The sequence below is a fragment of the Leptonotus elevatus genome, chromosome 9, assembly GCF_054856555.1.
Source record: "Leptonotus elevatus isolate MCC_2025b chromosome 9, RoL_Lele_1.0, whole genome shotgun sequence".
Classification (NCBI taxonomy): Eukaryota; Metazoa; Chordata; class Actinopteri; order Syngnathiformes; family Syngnathidae; genus Leptonotus; species Leptonotus elevatus.
In genome coordinates, this window is record NC_141247.1 from 13,601,056 (window position 1) to 13,621,091 (window position 20,036).

The window sequence follows — 20,036 nt, forward strand, 5'->3', positions numbered from 1 at the left end:
CTCACCTGCTGGCTCTCAAAGGTCCAGGTGCTGTCAGGCAAAGAGGCATCCAGAACGCTGATGACCTCCTTAAAGTCAGTGGTGCTGCTGGGCTTGACCAAAGTGAAATCACTGTACTCTGACATGGGAGACATGCACGACCTGAAGGAGTGACTCTGAGACATGACGTCACCTCCCAGAACCTCCACGTACTTGATGGGTCCATCGGTGTTGAGCTGAATGTGCAGATTTCTGTTGGGCTTCTTGTCCTCATGACAGTGTGTCCGTCCGACGCAGCAAGTGGCGCCGCTCGTGCTGCTTCTCATGCATTTGACGGCCAAAATGAGCAAAGTGAGCAGAGACAGCACGGACACCGAGGCCAGAGCCAAAATCAAATAAAGCGTGATTCTGCCGCCTTTCTTGTCGGCCTCGGACGCCTTGTGTCTCAGCTCCAACACGGGCTCGCTCACAGCCACGCCGTCCTCCAGCAGGATGGACAGGGTGACAGTGGCCGACTGGACCGGTTCCCCGTCGTCCTTGACCTCTACGATCAGCCTCTGAGAGGAGTCGTCGTGCTCGGACACGGCACGTTTAGTCCTCACCTCCCCTGTGTACAAATTGAGCGTGAACAGAGAGGCGTCCGTGGCCTCCGCCACTTTGTACGAGATCCACGCGTTGTGGCCCGAGTCGGCGTCCACGGCCGTCACCTTGGAGAGCAGGTAGCCCGCCTTGGCCGAGCGGGGCACCCTCAGGTGGGAGGCGGCGTGGGGGGAGGGGTATATGACAGCGGGGGCGTTGTCGTTCTGGTCCAGGATGAAAACATGGACGCGGGCGTTGCTGCTGAGAGACGGAGAGCCCTGGTCCTTGGCCTCAACCTGAACCTCGAACACTTTCACTTTCTCGTAGTCGAACGAGTGCATGCTGTAGATGCTGCCGTTCTCAGAATTCACGTAAACGTACGACGACACGGACACGTCGTGCACTTTAGAGTCCACGATAGAATAAGACACTTTGGCGTTTTCACCAGCATCCAGGTCACTTGCTGACACCGAGTACAGTATAGAGCCTGCTACTCCATTTTCTTTCAAATAAACATTATACGAGCTTTGTGAAAATACAGGAGGGTTGTCATTAACATCAGTGATGCTGACAGCTATCATTTTCTTACTAGAGAGAGGAGGAGAGCCTGAATCGGTGGCTGTTATTTCAATATTATACTCAGACACCCTCTCTCGGTCTAAAGCACCACTGGTGACCAGCGCATAATTATTAGAAAAAGATGGTTTAAGAATAAAAGGGGAGCCTTTAGGTAACTGCAGTGTAACCTTGCTATTATTACCGGAGTCTGCATCACGTGATGTAAGCAGAGCCACGACAGATCCACTTGGTGCATCCTCCCGGACCGGCTGCGGTTCTGAGGTGAGGATAATTTCAGGAGTATTATCATTAATATCAATAACATCAATCTGCACTCGACAGTGACTCTCCATTTCAGGCATCCCTTTGTCTTTAGCAGTCACTTCAATTTTGTAAGATGCAACTTTTTCATAATCCAAGTCTCCTTTTAAAAATATTTCACCCGTTTGTGAATTTAATTTAAAAACAGACAACACAAAATCAGGTGTGCGTTTGCTAAAAAAATATTCTACCTCTCCGTTTTGTCCCTCGTCTAAATCAGTCGCTGTCAATTTAAGTATAAATGTATCTTTTGCTATATTTTCTAGTAAGGACGCTTTATATAGATTTTTGTCAAAAACAGGGAAATTATCATTAATGTCAAGTACTAAAACACTGATTTGTGCAGTACCAGACATGACTGGATTCCCTCCGTCTAAAGCAGTCAGTAGGAGCTGATGAGAAGACTTTCTCTCTCGATCCAGTGTTTTTTCTAACACTAACTCGGGGACTAATTTACCATCCTCAACCTCCTTCATTTTTAATGTGAAACAGTCATTTTTAGCCAAAGTGTAAGTTTTTACTGAATTACTTCCAACATCTAAATCCTCCGCGCTTTCCAAAAGGAAACGAGTCCCCACTGCGGCTGATTCCGCTATTTTTAAAGAGAGTTCATTTGTATGAAACTGAGGTGAATTATCATTAATATCTTTAATGTCTACTTCAATTCGATGCAAATTTAAAGGCTTTTCAACCACCACTTGCAAAGGCAGCACGCAGCTAGCGCTTTGTCCGCATAAAGCCTCTCTGTCTATTCTGTCGTTGACCAGCAGCTCGCCTTTCCCCGCATCCACGCTGAAATACTGCTTACCGGCCTCAGAGGCGACACGCAGCTTGCGCTCAAATATCTCAGAAAGCCCCAAAGACAGATCTTTGGCCAAATTTCCCACCACGGAATCTTTCTTGAGCTCCTCTGGGATGCTGTAACGAGTCTGAGCATCCACTGTAGTCCACATCAATAGAAAATGCCACAAAAGAGCCTGCCATCGCCAGCCACGACATCCTATTGTCTTTGTCATCCTTGCTCCCTTATAACGCAAACATCCTCAGCAGCATGCTCTTTATACAGGTCCATCCATATGGGGAATATTTCCACTATAAACCCTCAAGCCATGTGAGCACAACTATACTCAATTAAATTCGTTTGGATGTTAAAAAACAAAACAAACAAAACCGATCTGATTCCTTTCTGCCTGTGCAGCTCAGTGCTTTCTACGTGTTAGTGAGATGAAGCTGCGGGGGCAGGGACGAGATTGCTTTGTACAGTCTTCAATCCTATTGGTTCACTGCTTGTACTTCCACCAGCCAATGAGGAGCCAGCTGATCGACATAGTCTCTTAAAGTGACAGTGTCGTTCCCTCTTTGCAAGCACCCATAACATGTTATTTTGGCAGTTGTTATAAGAAACATGTTTTCTTTGTAAGTGAGCTTCAGCACTATCCAAATAGAAACGTTTAGTTTTATTGATTGGTGACTAAGGGTGTCAAAACTTTTAAAAATAATTTTATTCACCACTTGATTGGTGACTAAGGGTGTCAAAACTTGCAAAAATAATTTCATTCAGTCCTCAACACATAAGCGTCGTTAAAACGGAATCTAAGTCATATATTTCAGACAAAGCGTCTATTAAATGTGCAATACAAAAATTAATGCTGAAAATATTCGTTCTAGATCTACATGTAGGCACAAAAAGACGACCCCCCCCCCCCAAAAAAAACCCCAGCGACCCCAGTGGTGACAGGAGGAACACCAGGGGCAAACGTCGCTGACCACTCACATGGTGCTGAATTCTTGTGACACACCTACTGTAGGCTTTAAAGTTGTACCCTGTCATTTTATTGTTTTAATGAGGGAAAAGCTGAATGCAACAAAATGTAAACACAAAATCTTCCTATAGGACATTTTATTAAATTGCAATAATTTGTGCAATAACTGTAATTGCAGTATCACTGGCATCATTGTGGTGAGTTATTGTTTCTATGTGTGCAATTTGAGTTATATTTACATCTAGGCCTATAGCTGACCATTTGATGTGATGGCAAATATGGCAAACTTACATTTAGCCGCATATTGCTACAGGTTCATGTGATAACAATTAGAGCATAATTCTCATCTCATGTCAGACCAAGGGGACTATTTGCATAACAAAAATAAACAAAAAATTAAAAATTTTCATCATGTTTAGTACAGCATTGACTATGCCTTCTATATGATTAATATGATCTGTGTGTATGGGGGGGGGGGGTGGGGGGGGTGGGGGGGGCAAAACAGCCATCTCCGGCCTCATCTTCTTTCTCTAATTTGATGTAAAAATAACCCACCGCACCTGAAGAAAAAACCCAATCAGAGACTGGATACTTGACTTATGTGGTGTCAATCATTTGTCACACATGCACAGCCACCCCCCTCCCCCCACCCATGGACTCCCCCCTACCCTAGAAAAGTCACTTATTCGTAATGAAGTGTTCCTATAACACTAAGCTGAGGAGAGTGTATATGGAGACTTGAATGCAAGTGCGTGGCAAATGATAAATACATGCTAAATCACAGCAACTATATCTGATTGGCTGTTTTTCCTCAGGCATGGTGGTTTCTACTATATCAAATTAATGGCACAAGATGGGGCCAGATACAGCAGATTTGTCCCCAGAGATCATATTTATCATTTACTGTCAAGTCTTATGAAATATGGCAAAAGATTTTTGGGACGAAAAATGGAAACAAGCTGCACCTTCCACACTAAAATAAACTAAGTTATAACGTCATCATTTTGCTATACATCAATCCAAAGCCATGCACTGTTTGCTATCATTGCGTTGAAATGTTTCTATCAAAGGAGTAGAAAATCTTCACCAACCACCAAGAAGCGTAATTGAAGACAATGTAAATAAATCAACGTCCTGTCATCAACGGATCGAGAACAGAAAAGGGACAACTAACAAATTAATAAAAACGGTGACAAAGTGCGCATGACGAGGAGTCAGTTGCACAAGTTGTTCTCAGTGGAAAGAAAAGCAGCGCTCACCTGCTGGCTCTCAAATGTCCAGGTGCTGTCAGGCAAAGAGGCATCCAAGACGCTGATAACCTCCTTAAAGTCAGTGGTGCTGCTGGGCTTGACCAAAGTGAAATCACTGTACTCTGACATGGGAGACATGCACGACCTGAAGGAGTGACTCTGAGACATGACGTCACCTCCCAGAACCTCCACGTACTTGATGGGTCCATCGGTGTTGAGCTGAATGTGCAGATTTCTGTTGGGCTTCTTGTCCTCATGACAGTGTGTCCGTCCGACGCAGCAAGTGGCGCCGCTCGTGCTGCTTCTCATGCATTTGACGGCCAAGATGAACAAAGTGAGCAGAGACAGCACGGACACCGAGGCCAGAGCCAAAATCAAATAAAGCGTGATTCTGCCGCCTTTCTTGCCGGTCTCGGACGCCTTATGTCTCAGCTCCAATACGGGCTCGCTTACAGTCACGCCGTCCTCCAGTAGGATGGACAGCGTGACGGTGGCCGACTGGACCGGTTCCCCGTCGTCCTTGACCTCTACAATCAACCTCTGAGAGGAGTCGTCGTGCTCGGACACGGCACGTTTAGTCCTCACCTCCCCTGTGTACAAACTGAGCGTGAACAGAGAGGCGTCCGTGGCCTCCGCCACTTTGTACGAGATCCACGCGTTGTGGCCCGAGTCGGCGTCCACGGCCGTCACCTTGGAGAGCAGGTAGCCCGCCTTGGCCGAGCGGGGCACCCTCAGGTGGGAGGCGGCGTGGGGGGAGGGGTATATGACAGCGGGGGCGTTGTCGTTCTGGTCCAGGATGAAAACATGGACGCTGGCGTTGCTGCTGAGAGACGGAGAGCCCTGGTCCTTGGCCTCGACCCAAACCTCGAACACTTTGACTTTCTCGTAATCAAACGAGTGCATGCTGTAGATGCTGCCGTTCTCAGAATTCACATAAACGTACGACGACACGGACACGTCGTGCACTTTAGAGTCCACGATAGAATAAGACACTTTGGCGTTTTCACCAGCATCCAAGTCACTTGCTGACACCGAGTACAGTATAGAGCCTGCTACTCCATTTTCTTTCAAATAAACATTATACGAGCTTTGTGAAAATACAGGAGGGTTGTCATTAACATCAGTGATGCTGACAGCTATCATTTTCTTACTAGAGAGAGGAGGAGAGCCTGCATCGGTGGCTGTTATCTCAATATTATATTCAGACATACTCTCGCGGTCTAAAGCACCACTGGTGACCAGCGCATAATTATTAGAGAAAGATGGTTTAAGTGAAAATGGTGACCCATTAGGTAGCTGCAGTGTAACTTTGCTATTATTACCCGAGTCTATGTCTTTGGCACTAATCAAAGCCACCACTGTGCCCCGTGCAGCATCTTCTCGTACAGGACTGGGTTTAGAAGTCAGAACAATTTCTGGAGCATTATCATTTATGTCTTCTATATCAAGCAGCAGGCGACAATGACCTTCCATTACAGGTACACCTTTGTCTTTTGCAGTTATATCAATTAGATAAGATGAAAATGCCTCATAATCTAATTCTCCTTTTAAAACAATATGTCCTGTTTGTTCATTAATTTGAAATGTTGATAAAACAACTTCTGCAGCGCGAGACCCAAAATAATATTTTATTTCACTATTATCACCCTCATCAATATCTGTTGCTTTAACGCTTAACACAAATGTTCCTTTTGTACTATTTTCTTTTAATGATACTCTGTACTCTTTTTTGTCAAATATGGGAACATTGTCGTTAATATCTAGCACGTCAATTATTATTTTGCATGTTCCAGATTTAATAAGGTTACCTCCATCCAGTGCTGTTAACAGCAGCTGATGAATGGACACATTTTCCCGGTCCAGTGATTTTTCTAACACCAATTCTGGGGCAGTCAGACCATTCTTTTCGTTTTTAAATTTTAAAGAAAAATATTCGTTTTTCATTAGAGTGTAGCTTTTCAAAGAATTGCCACCAGCATCAGGGTCCTCTGCACTTTCTAGAGGAAAACGTGTACCTACTGCAACGGATTCTGGTATTTTAAGGTTTATTTCTTGTGTTGGAAAACGAGGGGAATTGTCGTTAATGTCTCTTATTTCCACTTCAATTCGATGCAATTGCAACGGATTTTCCACAACAACCTGCAGAGGGAGCACGCAGCTTGCACTTTGTCCGCACAAAGCCTCTCTGTCTATTCTGTCGTTGACCAGCAGCTCGCCCTTCCCCGCATCCACGCTGAAATACTGCTTACCAGCCTCAGAGGCGACACGCAGCTTGCGCTCAAATATCTCAGAAAGCTCCAAAGACAGATCTTTGGCCAAATTTCCCACCACGGAACCCCGTTTGAGCTCTTCTGGGATGCTGTAACGAGTCTGAGCATCCACTGTAGTCCACAAGAGAAAATGCCACAAAAGAGCCTGCCATCGCCAGTCCCGACATCCTATTGTCTTTGTCATCCTTGCTCCGTTACAACGCAAACATCCTCAGCAACATCCTCTTCACAACGATTGTTACATCCATACAAACGGGGTATATTTCCACAAAAAAACAACAACAACAAAACATTTCAAGCCATCTCAACTACTACTAAATTTAATTAATTTAGCCTATAGGTGTTAAAAAATACTAGCCGATCCCTTTTTGTCTGTGCTGCAGCGCATCCTGCCTGTTAGTGTGAGCTGCGTGGGGGCTGGGACGAGATTGCTTTGTACAGTCTTCAATTCTATTGGTTCACGGCCTGTAATTCCGCCAGCCAATGAGAATATAGCTGATCTCCATAAGCTCTTAAAGTCACAGCTCTTTCATTCCCTAATGCAACACTGATATTGGTATAACTTAAATATGTTAGGTTAAATACAAAATAATAATTTACAGGTTTCGATACATTAAATATGAGACATTATAATTGTTGTACGTGCATAACAAAATTCATGATGACAATAATTTATTTGAATTCTAACACCGTGTTGTTGCTTACCGCTCTACTTCCCTATCGCTGAATTGTTTCCATATGATAAGATCACTTGAACACGAAAAAAAGTAAAAGTAAAAGTATCAAGGTGCATGAGGAGGAATCAGAGTGGGCCTACTGCATTTTGTACTTGAGTGCAAACAGAAGTAGAGCTCACCTGCTGGCTCTCAAAGGTCCAGGTGCTGTCAGGCAAAGAGGCATCCAGAACGCTGATGACCTCCTTAAAGTCAGTGGTGCTGCTGGGCTTGACCAAAGTGAAATCACTGTACTCTGACATGGGAGACATGCACGACCTGAAGGAGTGACTCTGAGACATGACGTCACCTCCCAGAACCTCCACGTACTTGATGGGTCCATCGGTGTTGAGCTGAATGTGCAGATTTCTGTTGGGCTTCTTGTCCTCATGACAGTGTGTCCGTCCGACGCAGCAAGTGGCGCCGCTCGTGCTGCTTCTCATGCATTTGACGGCCAAAATGAGCAAAGTGAGCAGAGACAGCACGGACACCGAGGCCAGAGCCAAAATCAAATAAAGCGTGATTCTGCCGCCTTTCTTGTCGGCCTCGGACGCCTTGTGTCTCAGCTCCAACACGGGCTCGCTCACAGCCACGCCGTCCTCCAGCAGGATGGACAGGGTGACAGTGGCCGACTGGACCGGTTCCCCGTCGTCCTTGACCTCTACGATCAGCCTCTGAGAGGAGTCGTCGTGCTCGGACACGGCACGTTTAGTCCTCACCTCCCCTGTGTACAAATTGAGCGTGAACAGAGAGGCGTCCGTGGCCTCCGCCACTTTGTACGAGATCCACGCGTTGTGGCCCGAGTCGGCGTCCACGGCCGTCACCTTGGAGAGCAGGTAGCCCGCCTTGGCCGAGCGGGGCACCCTCAGGTGGGAGGCGGCGTGGGGGGAGGGGTATATGACAGCGGGGGCGTTGTCGTTCTGGTCCAGGATGAAAACATGGACGCGGGCGTTGCTGCTGAGAGACGGAGAGCCCTGGTCCTTGGCCTCAACCTGAACCTCGAACACTTTCACTTTCTCGTAGTCGAACGAGTGCATGCTGTAGATGCTGCCGTTCTCAGAATTCACGTAAACGTACGACGACACGGACACGTCGTGCACTTTAGAGTCCACGATAGAATAAGACACTTTGGCGTTTTCACCAGCATCCAGGTCACTTGCTGACACCGAGTACAGTATAGAGCCTGCTACTCCATTTTCTTTCAAATAAACATTATACGAGCTTTGTGAAAATACAGGAGGGTTGTCATTAACATCAGTGATGCTGACAGCTATCATTTTCTTACTAGAGAGAGGAGGAGAGCCTGAATCGGTGGCTGTTATTTCAATATTATACTCAGACACCCTCTCTCGGTCTAAAGCACCACTGGTGACCAGCGCATAATTATTAGAAAAAGATGGTTTAAGAATAAAAGGGGAGCCTTTAGGTAACTGCAGTGTAACCTTGCTATTATTACCGGAGTCTGCATCACGTGATGTAAGCAGAGCCACGACAGATCCACTTGGTGCATCCTCCCGGACCGGCTGCGGTTCTGAGGTGAGGATAATTTCAGGAGTATTATCATTAATATCAATAACATCAATCTGCACTCGACAGTGACTCTCCATTTCAGGCATCCCTTTGTCTTTAGCAGTCACTTCAATTTTGTAAGATGCAACTTTTTCATAATCCAAGTCTCCTTTTAAAAATATTTCACCCGTTTGTGAATTTAATTTAAAAACAGACAACACAAAATCAGGTGTGCGTTTGCTAAAAAAATATTCTACCTCTCCGTTTTGTCCCTCGTCTAAATCAGTCGCTGTCAATTTAAGTATAAATGTATCTTTTGCTATATTTTCTAGTAAGGACGCTTTATATAGATTTTTGTCAAAAACAGGGAAATTATCATTAATGTCAAGTACTAAAACACTGATTTGTGCAGTACCAGACATGACTGGATTCCCTCCGTCTAAAGCAGTCAGTAGGAGCTGATGAGAAGACTTTCTCTCTCGATCCAGTGTTTTTTCTAACACTAACTCGGGGACTAATTTACCATCCTCAACCTCCTTCATTTTTAATGTGAAACAGTCATTTTTAGCCAAAGTGTAAGTTTTTACTGAATTACTTCCAACATCTAAATCCTCCGCGCTTTCCAAAAGGAAACGAGTCCCCACTGCGGCTGATTCCGCTATTTTTAAAGAGAGTTCATTTGTATGAAACTGAGGTGAATTATCATTAATATCTTTAATGTCTACTTCAATTCGATGCAAATTTAAAGGCTTTTCAACCACCACTTGCAAAGGCAGCACGCAGCTAGCGCTTTGTCCGCATAAAGCCTCTCTGTCTATTCTGTCGTTGACCAGCAGCTCGCCTTTCCCCGCATCCACGCTGAAATACTGCTTACCGGCCTCAGAGGCGACACGCAGCTTGCGCTCAAATATCTCAGAAAGCCCCAAAGACAGATCTTTGGCCAAATTTCCCACCACGGAACCCCGTTTGAGCTCTTCTGGGATGCTGTAACGAGTCTGAGCATCCACTGTAGTCCACATCAATAGAAAATGCCACAAAAGAGCCTGCCATCGCCAGCCACGACATCCTATTGTCTTTGTCATCCTTGCTCCCTTATAACGCAAACATCCTCAGCAGCATGCTCTTTATACAGGTCCATCCATATGGGGAATATTTCCACTATAAACCCTCAAGCCATGTGAGCACAACTATACTCAATTAAATTCGTTTGGATGTTAAAAAACAAAACAAACAAAACCGATCTGATTCCTTTCTGCCTGTGCAGCTCAGTGCTTTCTACGTGTTAGTGAGATGAAGCTGCGGGGGCAGGGACGAGATTGCTTTGTACAGTCTTCAATCCTATTGGTTCACTGCTTGTACTTCCACCAGCCAATGAGGAGCCAGCTGATCGACATAGTCTCTTAAAGTGACAGTGTCGTTCCCTCTTTGCAAGCACCCATAACATGTTATTTTGGCAGTTGTTATAAGAAACATGTTTTCTTTGTAAGTGAGCTTCAGCACTATCCAAATAGAAACGTTTAGTTTTATTGATTGGTGACTAAGGGTGTCAAAACTTTTAAAAATAATTTTATTCACCACTTGATTGGTGACTAAGGGTGTCAAAACTTGCAAAAATAATTTCATTCAGTCCTCAACACATAAGCGTCGTTAAAACGGAATCTAAGTCATATATTTCAGACAAAGCGTCTATTAAATGTGCAATACAAAAATTAATGCTGAAAATATTCGTTCTAGATCTACATGTAGGCACAAAAAGACGACCCCTCCCCCCCCCCCCCCCAAAAAAAAACCCCAGCGACCCCAGTGGTGACAGGAGGAACACCAGGGGCAAACGTCGCTGACCACTCACATGGTGCTGAATTCTTGTGACACACCTACTGTAGGCTTTAAAGTTGTACCCTGTCATTTTATTGTTTTAATGAGGGAAAAGCTGAATGCAACAAAATGTAAACACAAAATCTTCCTATAGGACATTTTATTAAATTGCAATAATTTGTGCAATAACTGTAATTGCAGTATCACTGGCATCATTGTGGTGAGTTATTGTTTCTATGTGTGCAATTTGAGTTATATTTACATCTAGGCCTATAGCAGACCATTTGATGTGATGGCAAATATGGCAAACTTACATTTAGCCGCATATTGCTACAGGTTCATGTGATAACAATTAGAGCATAATTCTCATCTCATGTCAGACCAAGGGGACTATTTGCATAACAAAAATAAACAAAAAATTAAAAATTTTCATCATGTTTAGTACAGCATTGACTATGCCTTCTATATGATTAATATGATCTGTGTGTATGGGGGGGGGGGGGTGGGGGGGGTGGGGGGGGGGCAAAACAGCCATCTCCGGCCTCATCTTCTTTCTCTAATTTGATGTAAAAATAACCCACCGCACCTGAAGAAAAAACCCAATCAGAGACTGGATACTTGACTTATGTGGTGTCAATCATTTGTCACACATGCACAGCCACCCCCCTCCCCCCACCCATGGACTCCCCCCTACCCTAGAAAAGTCACTTATTCGTAATGAAGTGTTCCTATAACACTAAGCTGAGGAGAGTGTATATGGAGACTTGAATGCAAGTGCGTGGCAAATGATAAATACATGCTAAATCACAGCAACTATATCTGATTGGCTGTTTTTCCTCAGGCATGGTGGTTTCTACTATATCAAATTAATGGCACAAGATGGGGCCAGATACAGCAGATTTGTCCCCAGAGATCATATTTATCATTTACTGTCAAGTCTTATGAAATATGGCAAAAGATTTTTGGGACGAAAAATGGAAACAAGCTGCACCTTCCACACTAAAATAAACTAAGTTATAACGTCATCATTTTGCTATACATCAATCCAAAGCCATGCACTGTTTGCTATCATTGCGTTGAAATGTTTCTATCAAAGGAGTAGAAAATCTTCACCAACCACCAAGAAGCGTAATTGAAGACAATGTAAATAAATCAACGTCCTGTCATCAACGGATCGAGAACAGAAAAGGGACAACTAACAAATTAATAAAAACGGTGACAAAGTGCGCATGACGAGGAGTCAGTTGCACAAGTTGTTCTCAGTGGAAAGAAAAGCAGCGCTCACCTGCTGGCTCTCAAATGTCCAGGTGCTGTCAGGCAAAGAGGCATCCAAGACGCTGATAACCTCCTTAAAGTCAGTGGTGCTGCTGGGCTTGACCAAAGTGAAATCACTGTACTCTGACATGGGAGACATGCACGACCTGAAGGAGTGACTCTGAGACATGACGTCACCTCCCAGAACCTCCACGTACTTGATGGGTCCATCGGTGTTGAGCTGAATGTGCAGATTTCTGTTGGGCTTCTTGTCCTCATGACAGTGTGTCCGTCCGACGCAGCAAGTGGCGCCGCTCGTGCTGCTTCTCATGCATTTGACGGCCAAAATGAGCAAAGTGAGCAGAGACAGCACGGACACCGAGGCCAGAGCCAAAATCAAATAAAGCGTGATTCTGCCGCCTTTCTTGCCGGTCTCGGACGCCTTATGTCTCAGCTCCAATACGGGCTCGCTTACAGTCACGCCGTCCTCCAGTAGGATGGACAGCGTGACGGTGGCCGACTGGACCGGTTCCCCGTCGTCCTTGACCTCTACAATCAACCTCTGAGAGGAGTCGTCGTGCTCGGACACGGCACGTTTAGTCCTCACCTCCCCTGTGTACAAATTGAGCGTAAACAGAGAGGCGTCCGTGGCCTCCGCCACTTTGTACGAGATCCACGCGTTGTGGCCCGAGTCGGCGTCCACGGCCGTCACCTTGGAGAGCAGGTAGCCCGCCTTGGCCGAGCGGGGCACCCTCAGGTGGGAGGCGGCGTGGGGGGAGGGGTATATGACAGCGGGGGCGTTGTCGTTCTGGTCCAGGATGAAAACATGGACGCTGGCGTTGCTGCTGAGAGACGGAGAGCCCTGGTCCTTGGCCTCAACCTGAACCTCGAACACTTTGACTTTCTCGTAGTCGAACGAGTGCATGCTGTAGATGCTGCCGTTCTCAGAGTTCACGTAAACGTACGATGACACGGACACGTCGTGCACTTTAGAGTCCCCGATAGAATAAGACACTTTGGCGTTTTCACCAGCATCCAGGTCACTTGCTGACACCGAGTACAGTATAGAGCCTGCTACTCCATTCTCTTTCAAATAAACATTATATGAGCTTTGTGAAAATACAGGAGGGTTGTCATTAACATCAGTGATGCTGACAGCTATCATTTTCTTGCTAGAGAGAGGAGGAGAGCCTGCATCAGTGGCTGTTATCTCAATATTATATTCAGATACACTCTCTCGGTCTAATGGACCACTGGTGACCAGCGCATAATTATTAGAAAAAGATGGCTTAAGTGTAAAAGGGAAGCCTTTTTGTAGTTGCAGTGTTACTTTGCTATTATTACCCGAGTCTATATCTTTGACACTAATCAAAGCCACCACTGTGCCAGATGAAGCATCTTCTCGCACAGGACTGGGTTTGGAAGTCAGAACAATTTCGGGGGCATTATCATTTATGTCTTCAATATTAAGCTGCACACGACAGTGACCTTCCATTTCAGGAACACCTGTATCTTTGGCAGTTATATCAATTAGATAAGATGCAAAAGCCTCATAGTCTAACTCACCCTTTAAAACTATTTGTCCAGTTAGTTCATTCATTTCAAATGTTGATAAAACAGCTTCTTGAGTGCGAGACCCAAAATAATATTTAATTTCACTATTAGCACCCTGATCAATATCTGTAGCCTTTAAACTCAATACTAAAGTTCCTTTTGTGCTATTCTCCCTCAAATATACTATGTACTCTTTTGCATCAAATACAGGAAAATTGTCGTTAATATCAAGCACATCAATTATAATTTTACATGTCACAGATTTAACAGGGTTTCCACCATCCAGTGCTGTTAGTAGCAAATTATGAATGGACATGTGTTCCCTGTCCAACGATTTTTCTAACACCAATTCTGGGGCAGTCAGACCATTATTTTCATCTTTAAACTTTAAAGAAAAATAATCATTTTTACTTAGAGTGTATGTTTTCAAAGAATTGCCACCAACATCAGCGTCCTCTCCACTCTCCAAAGGAAAACGTTTGCCAACCACAACGGATTCTGGTATTTTAAGGTTAATTTCTTCTGTTTGAAAACGAGGGGAATTGTCGTTAATGTCTCTAATATCAACTTCAATTCGATGCAATTGTAAGGGATTTTCTACAACAACCTGCAGAGGGAGCACGCAGCTAGCGCTTTGTCCGCACAAAGCCTCTCTGTCTATTCTGTCGTTGACCAGCAGCTCGCCTTTCCCCGCATCCACGCTGAAATACTGCTTACCGGCCTCAGAGGCGACACGCAGCTTGCGCTCAAATATCTCAGAAAGCCCCAAAGACAGATCTTTGGCCAAATTTCCCACCACGGAACCTTGCTTGAGCTCTTCTGGGATGCTGTAACGAGTCTGCCCATCCACTCTAGTCCACATCAAAAGAAAATGCCACAAAAGAGCCTGCCATCGCCAGTCCCGACATCCTATTGTCTTTGTCATCCTTGCTCCGTTACAACGCAAACACCCTCATCCACATCCTCTTCAAGGCAATTGTTCCATCCATATAAATGGGGTATATTTCCACAAACACATCTCAAGCCATCTGGGCAGACCTATTAAATAAAATTCCTTTCAATGTTAAGAAAATCGAGCGGATTCCTTTCTATCTGTGCCGCAGCTCAGTCCATTCTACTTGTGAGATGAAGCTGCGTGGGGGCTGGGACGAGATTGCTTTGTACAGTCTCAAATCCTATTGGTTCACGGCTGCACTTCCACCAGCCAATGAGGAGCCAGCTGATCTACATACTCTCTTAAAGCCACAGCTCCCCGTCCCATCTCCAAGCCTTCAATTACTGCTTGAGTGCTATTACAGTAAGTGAATCTATATGTCTCACTTGTTTTTTGTTAGGTTAAATTAAACAAATATGTAACACCCGCTAAATAGCTTAGGCTAAACAAAAATATGTGTAACATACGACACAAATCTTGACATGCAGTAACATCAATAATGCATTTCGTCATAATTCCAACACTATTTTGCTTCATTGCGCAGCTTAATGTATCTCCACTTCCCACTGAATTGCTGCTGCAGCCTGTCTTAGAACGGCTCTTATGACCATGAGTAATAATTGAAACAAACTGAAACATATCAAAACGAGAGTCAAGTTATGCCGAATCATAATTATCTATTAATGGGATATAAAACAGTAAGATGACATTATTAGTTTTGATTCTCGACATGGAGTGCTTGATTTGTTGAAGTCGCTGTTCACTCTCAAGGTGCTGATTTGCGATTATTTTGAAGATGACATAATTCAAGTATAATTAACACAGTTGTGTTTTGTTTTTAATACTGTGCCATGGCGCAATGCTAAGGTCACTGTTGCACTGTTGCTATGTACATCTTTGCACTGGCATTAATTTAGTCAGGCACCTTCTTCGACACCAATGGGTCTTCATGAGGTCCTACATATGTGTTGTTATGATTTTAAGTTCAACATCACCAATAGAAAATGCATAAAGAAATGAAATACGTGATTAACAATATCTTCTTTCGACAAACTGGTATTTTTTACCCAGCCCCCCCCCCCTTGATTATATTTTGCATGTGATGCAGTTAAGATGCTAAAGCTATGCACCTGCGTTCACTAGCTAGCTATACAAGTGTATTTACCTTTTCTAGCCATCTATGTTCTATAGGATTGCTTAAGATTGCATTTAGGGTTCATGCTTATTGGGAACAAAGCCTGTCTGAGTGATCACACAGATTCAGCAATAACATAGGCCTATAGCCTGAGGCATTGTGCGAATTGCTTTGTAGCTTGTTTACACATAACATTTTTTACTTCAAATATGTATTTTCATACTTCAAACGAAAATACAAAACAAATAATTTTCTGTGTCTGCTTTGTCACAAAAACCTAGTTTTACGGATCAATTGGTATCCGCATTGCAGTGGCATCCACACATTTCCCCAAAGCACTGTGTCCCCGTTGTTCGTTTCTACAGGAATGTGACACATCTACACTAGATAAAGTGTGAAATAAAATCAATAAGTGATATTATTGAATTATAATGTTGCGATGAAAGAAACTAACCATTAATAAACTAAGAATAATTAAAATGAACAAAATTCTTCAGTCTTGTTTGTTGCAGTAAAATCACTTGCTGTTATGGTTCTGAATTGTTTGTGAGCACTGCAATCATTGAATGTACCACACTCAAATTTGTACAATCAGACAAAAACAAATTGCAAAAACTACGTTATAGAGAAACTTACAGATGCACATGCTGAACACTTAAGACATTTTTGTGAATATACTGTATGATCAAATAAGCAGTGGCTTAAAGGATGGATCACTAGTTGAACAAAAACAGCGCAAAAGTGTAAATAGCGAGGTAGAGTGCTACAAGTTGTCCTCGGTGAAAACAAAAGTAGCGCTCACCTGCTGGCTCTCAAAGGTCCAGGTGCTGTCAGGCAAAGAGGCATCCAGAACGCTGATGACCTCCTTAAAGTCAGTGGTGCTGCTGGGCTTGACCAAAGTGAAATCACTGTACTCTGACATGGGAGACATGCACGACCTGAAGGAGTGACTCTGAGACATGACGTCACCTCCCAGAACCTCCACGTACTTGATGGGTCCATCGGTGTTGAGCTGAATGTGCAGATTTCTGTTGGGCTTCTTGTCCTCATGACAGTGTGTCCGTCCGACGCAACAAGTGGCACCGCTCGTGCTGCTTCTCATGCATTTGACGGCCAAGATGAACAAAGTGAGCAGAGACAGCACGGACACCGAGGCCAGAGCCAAAATCAAATAAAGCGTGATTCTGCCGCCTTTCTTGCCGGTCTCGGACGCCTTGTGTCTCAGCTCCAATACGGGCTCGCTTACAGTCACGCCGTCCTCCAGCAGGATGGACAGCGTGACGGTGGCCGACTGGACCGGTTCCCCGTCGTCCTTGACCTCTACGATCAAACTCTGAGAGGAGTCGTCGTGCTCGGACATGGCGCGTTTAGTCCTCACCTCCCCTGTGTACAAATTGAGCGTGAACAGAGAGGCGTCCGTGGCCTCCGCCACTTTGTACGAGATCCACGCGTTGTGGCCCGAGTCGGCGTCCACGGCCGTCACCTTGGAGAGTAGGTGGCCCGCCTTGGCCGAGCGGGGCACCCTCAGGTGGGAGGCGGCGTGGGGGGAGGGGTATATGACAGCGGGGGCGTTGTCGTTCTGGTCCAGGATGAAAACATGGACGCTGGCGTTGCTGCTGAGAGACGGAGAGCCCTGGTCCTTGGCCTCAACCTGAACCTCGAACACTTTGACTTTCTCGTAGTCGAACGAGTGCATGCTGTAGATGCTGCCGTTCTCAGAGTTCATGTAAACGTACGACGACACGGACACGTCGTGCACTTTAGAGTCCACAATAGAATAAGACACTTTGGCGTTTTCACCAGCATCCAGGTCACTTGCAGACACCGAGTACAGTATAGAGCCTGCTACTCCATTCTCTTTCAAATAAACATTATACGAGCTTTGTGAAAATACAGGAGGGTTGTCATTGACATCAGTGATGCTGACAGCTATCATTTTCTTACTAGAGAGAGGAGGAGAGCCTGCATCGGTGGCTGTTATCTCAATATTATACTCAGACACTTTCTCTCGGTCTAAAGTACCACTGGTGACCAGCGCATAATTATTAGAAAAAGACGGTTTAAGTGAAAAAGGGAAGCCTTTTTGTAGCTGCAGAGTAACTTTGCTATTATTACCCGAGTCTATATCTTTGACACTAATCAAAGCAACCACTGTGCCACGTGGAGAATCTTCTCGTACAGGACTGGGTTTCGAAGTCAGAACAATTTCTGGAGCATTATCATTTATGTCTTCTATATCTAATTGTAATTGACAGTGGCCCTCCATTTCAGGTACACCTTTGTCTTTTGCAGTTACATCAATTAAATAAGATGAAAACGCCTCATAGTCTAATTCTCCCTTTAAAACTATTTGTCCAGTTTGTTCATTCATTTCAAATGTTGATAAAACAGCTACTGGAGTGCGGGTCCCAAAATAATATTTGATTTCACTGTTAACACCATCATCAGCATCTGTAGCTTTTACTCTCACTACAAATGATCCTTTCGTGCTGTTTTCCTTTAAAGTGACAGTATATTCCTTTTCATCAAATACAGGAACATTGTCGTTATTATCAAGCACATTAATTACAATTTTACACGTTCCAGATTTAACAGGGTTTCCTCCATCTAGTGCTGTTAAAAGCAATTGATGAGTTGACATTTTTTCCCTGTCCAAAGATTTCTCCAACATTAGTTCAGGCACAGTTTTACCATTTTTTGCCTCCTTGAATTTCAAAGTAAAATATTCGTTTTTAATTAAAGTGTACGTTTTCAGAGAATTGCCTCCAACATCAGGGTCCTCTGCATTCTCCAAAGGAAAACGTGTACCCATTGCAACGTGTTCTGGTATTTTAAGGTTAATTTCTTTTGTGGGAAAATGAGGAGAATTGTCGTTAATGTCTCTGATTTCCACCTCAATTCGATGCAATTGCAACGGATTTTCTACAACAACCTGCAGAGGGAGCACACAGCTTGCACTTTGTCCGCATAAAGCCTCTCTGTCTATTCTGTCGTTGACCAGCAGCTCGCCCTTCCCCGCATCCACGCTGAAATACTGCTTACCAGCCTCAGAGGCGACACGCAGCTTGCGCTCAAATATCTCAGAAAGCCCCAAAGACAGATCTTTGGCCAAATTTCCCACCACGGAACCCTGCTTGAGCTCCTCTGGGATGCTGTAACGAGTCTGCCCATCCACTCTAGTCCACATCAATAGAAAATGCCACAAAAGAGCCTGCCATCGCCAGTCCCGACATCCTATTGTCTTTGTCATCCTTGCTCCGTTACAACGCAAACATCCTTAGTAACATCCTCTTCCAGGCAATTGGTTCATCCGTACAAACGGGGGATATTTCCACAATAAACATCTCAAGCCATTTGCGCAAATGTATTGAATTAAATTCGTATTAATGTAACACAAATACGAGCTTATTATTTCTGTCTGTGCCGCAGCTCAGCGCATTCTACTTGTGAGACGAAGCTGCGTGGGGGCTGGGACGAGATTGCTTTGTACAGTGTTCAGTCCTATTGGTTTACGGCTTGCACTTCCACCAGCCAATGAGAAGGAAGCTGATCCTCATTCACTCTTAAAGTCGCAGCGTTTGATTTCCCCCCTCTCATGGCCAATTGTAAGGACATAGGCCTATCTTTTCTTCTTCTTCTCCAATTTACTTAAGTCACAAATATGCAATACAAATAATTGTAAATGTCGGAAATAGTTAAAAGACGTGTTTCAAAATCAAATAGACAGGGTGTAATTTAGATTTAAAAGACATGTTTGTTTAGAACGGTTTGATGCTTCATTTCAGCGTTGCTGTCCAATCTGTAGGTGCTGAATTTATTCTAAAAGAAGTATCATTTTAAAACTACCTATACGTTTGCTGCCTTCAAACCATATAGCAGAAAAACTATGGGTTAATGAGACCTCATATAAATCAAACTCGAAAAGACAAATAATTTAAAAAATATATAATTTTAAATTTAACACATGTATTTTTGATTCATCTCAAACTGTCTGTTGATACTGCTGAACAATTTCTGTCAGGATTGGCATGCTTAGCATGTACTTAGGTTTACTAGGACAACAAAAGATGATCACTTTACGAGCATTACAGAACAGTTGCGTTGCAGACGAGCAATCATTGCTGTGAAAATAAATTGTAAGACATGAGCAAATCTAAATTTAAATGAAAGAAGATAAGTAAAAACAATCTTGGGAAAATAACTTGTCACTGCAACCATGCGGTGTGAGCAGTGTGACTATTAGACTAGAGTTTTCTACAAATAACGACAATCAAATTATGTGCATACATGACTGGAAAGAATGCAAATACTTTTCAGCCACGGTCAGTGGTATGACACAATCTACATCATCCAGATTCCACACCAAATTTAGTTATGCTAGAGGCAAAATGATACACGCTCA

The 20,036-nt window shown here is 44.1% G+C and overlaps 2 protein-coding genes and 1 pseudogene across 46 annotated transcripts in view; all 3 read right to left on the reverse strand.

Annotated features, from left to right (window-relative positions):
* Positions 1-20,036, reverse strand: part of LOC147168452 (protocadherin gamma-A11-like) — a 284,949-nt gene that overhangs the window by 22,820 nt on the left and 242,093 nt on the right. The window contains exon 1 of one of the 45 annotated variants that reach the window (XM_086084303.1): positions 4,460-7,094. The exons of 41 other annotated variants lie outside the window; for them this stretch is intronic. In XM_086084303.1, the coding sequence (XP_085940429.1) occupies positions 4,460-6,904 (2,445 nt within the window). In that variant the 5' untranslated portion in view covers positions 6,905-7,094. Of the gene's footprint in view, positions 1-5; positions 3,109-4,459; positions 7,095-20,036 lie in introns of those variants that run through there. 3 more of the 45 variants (XM_086084321.1, XM_086084302.1, XM_086084314.1) reach the window with 3 other exon arrangements.
* Positions 7,168-14,697, reverse strand: LOC147168453 (uncharacterized). The gene is made up of 3 exons (XM_086085492.1): positions 12,008-14,697; positions 11,339-11,343; positions 7,168-10,050 (listed from the first exon to the last, which is right to left on the reverse strand). The coding sequence occupies exons 1-3, from the start codon at positions 14,488-14,490 to the stop codon at positions 7,523-7,525; spliced, it is 5,016 nt and encodes a 1,671-aa protein (XP_085941618.1). The 5' UTR covers positions 14,491-14,697; the 3' UTR covers positions 7,168-7,522.
* On the reverse strand, positions 15,623-19,516 carry LOC147168454 (protocadherin gamma-C5 pseudogene; annotated as a pseudogene).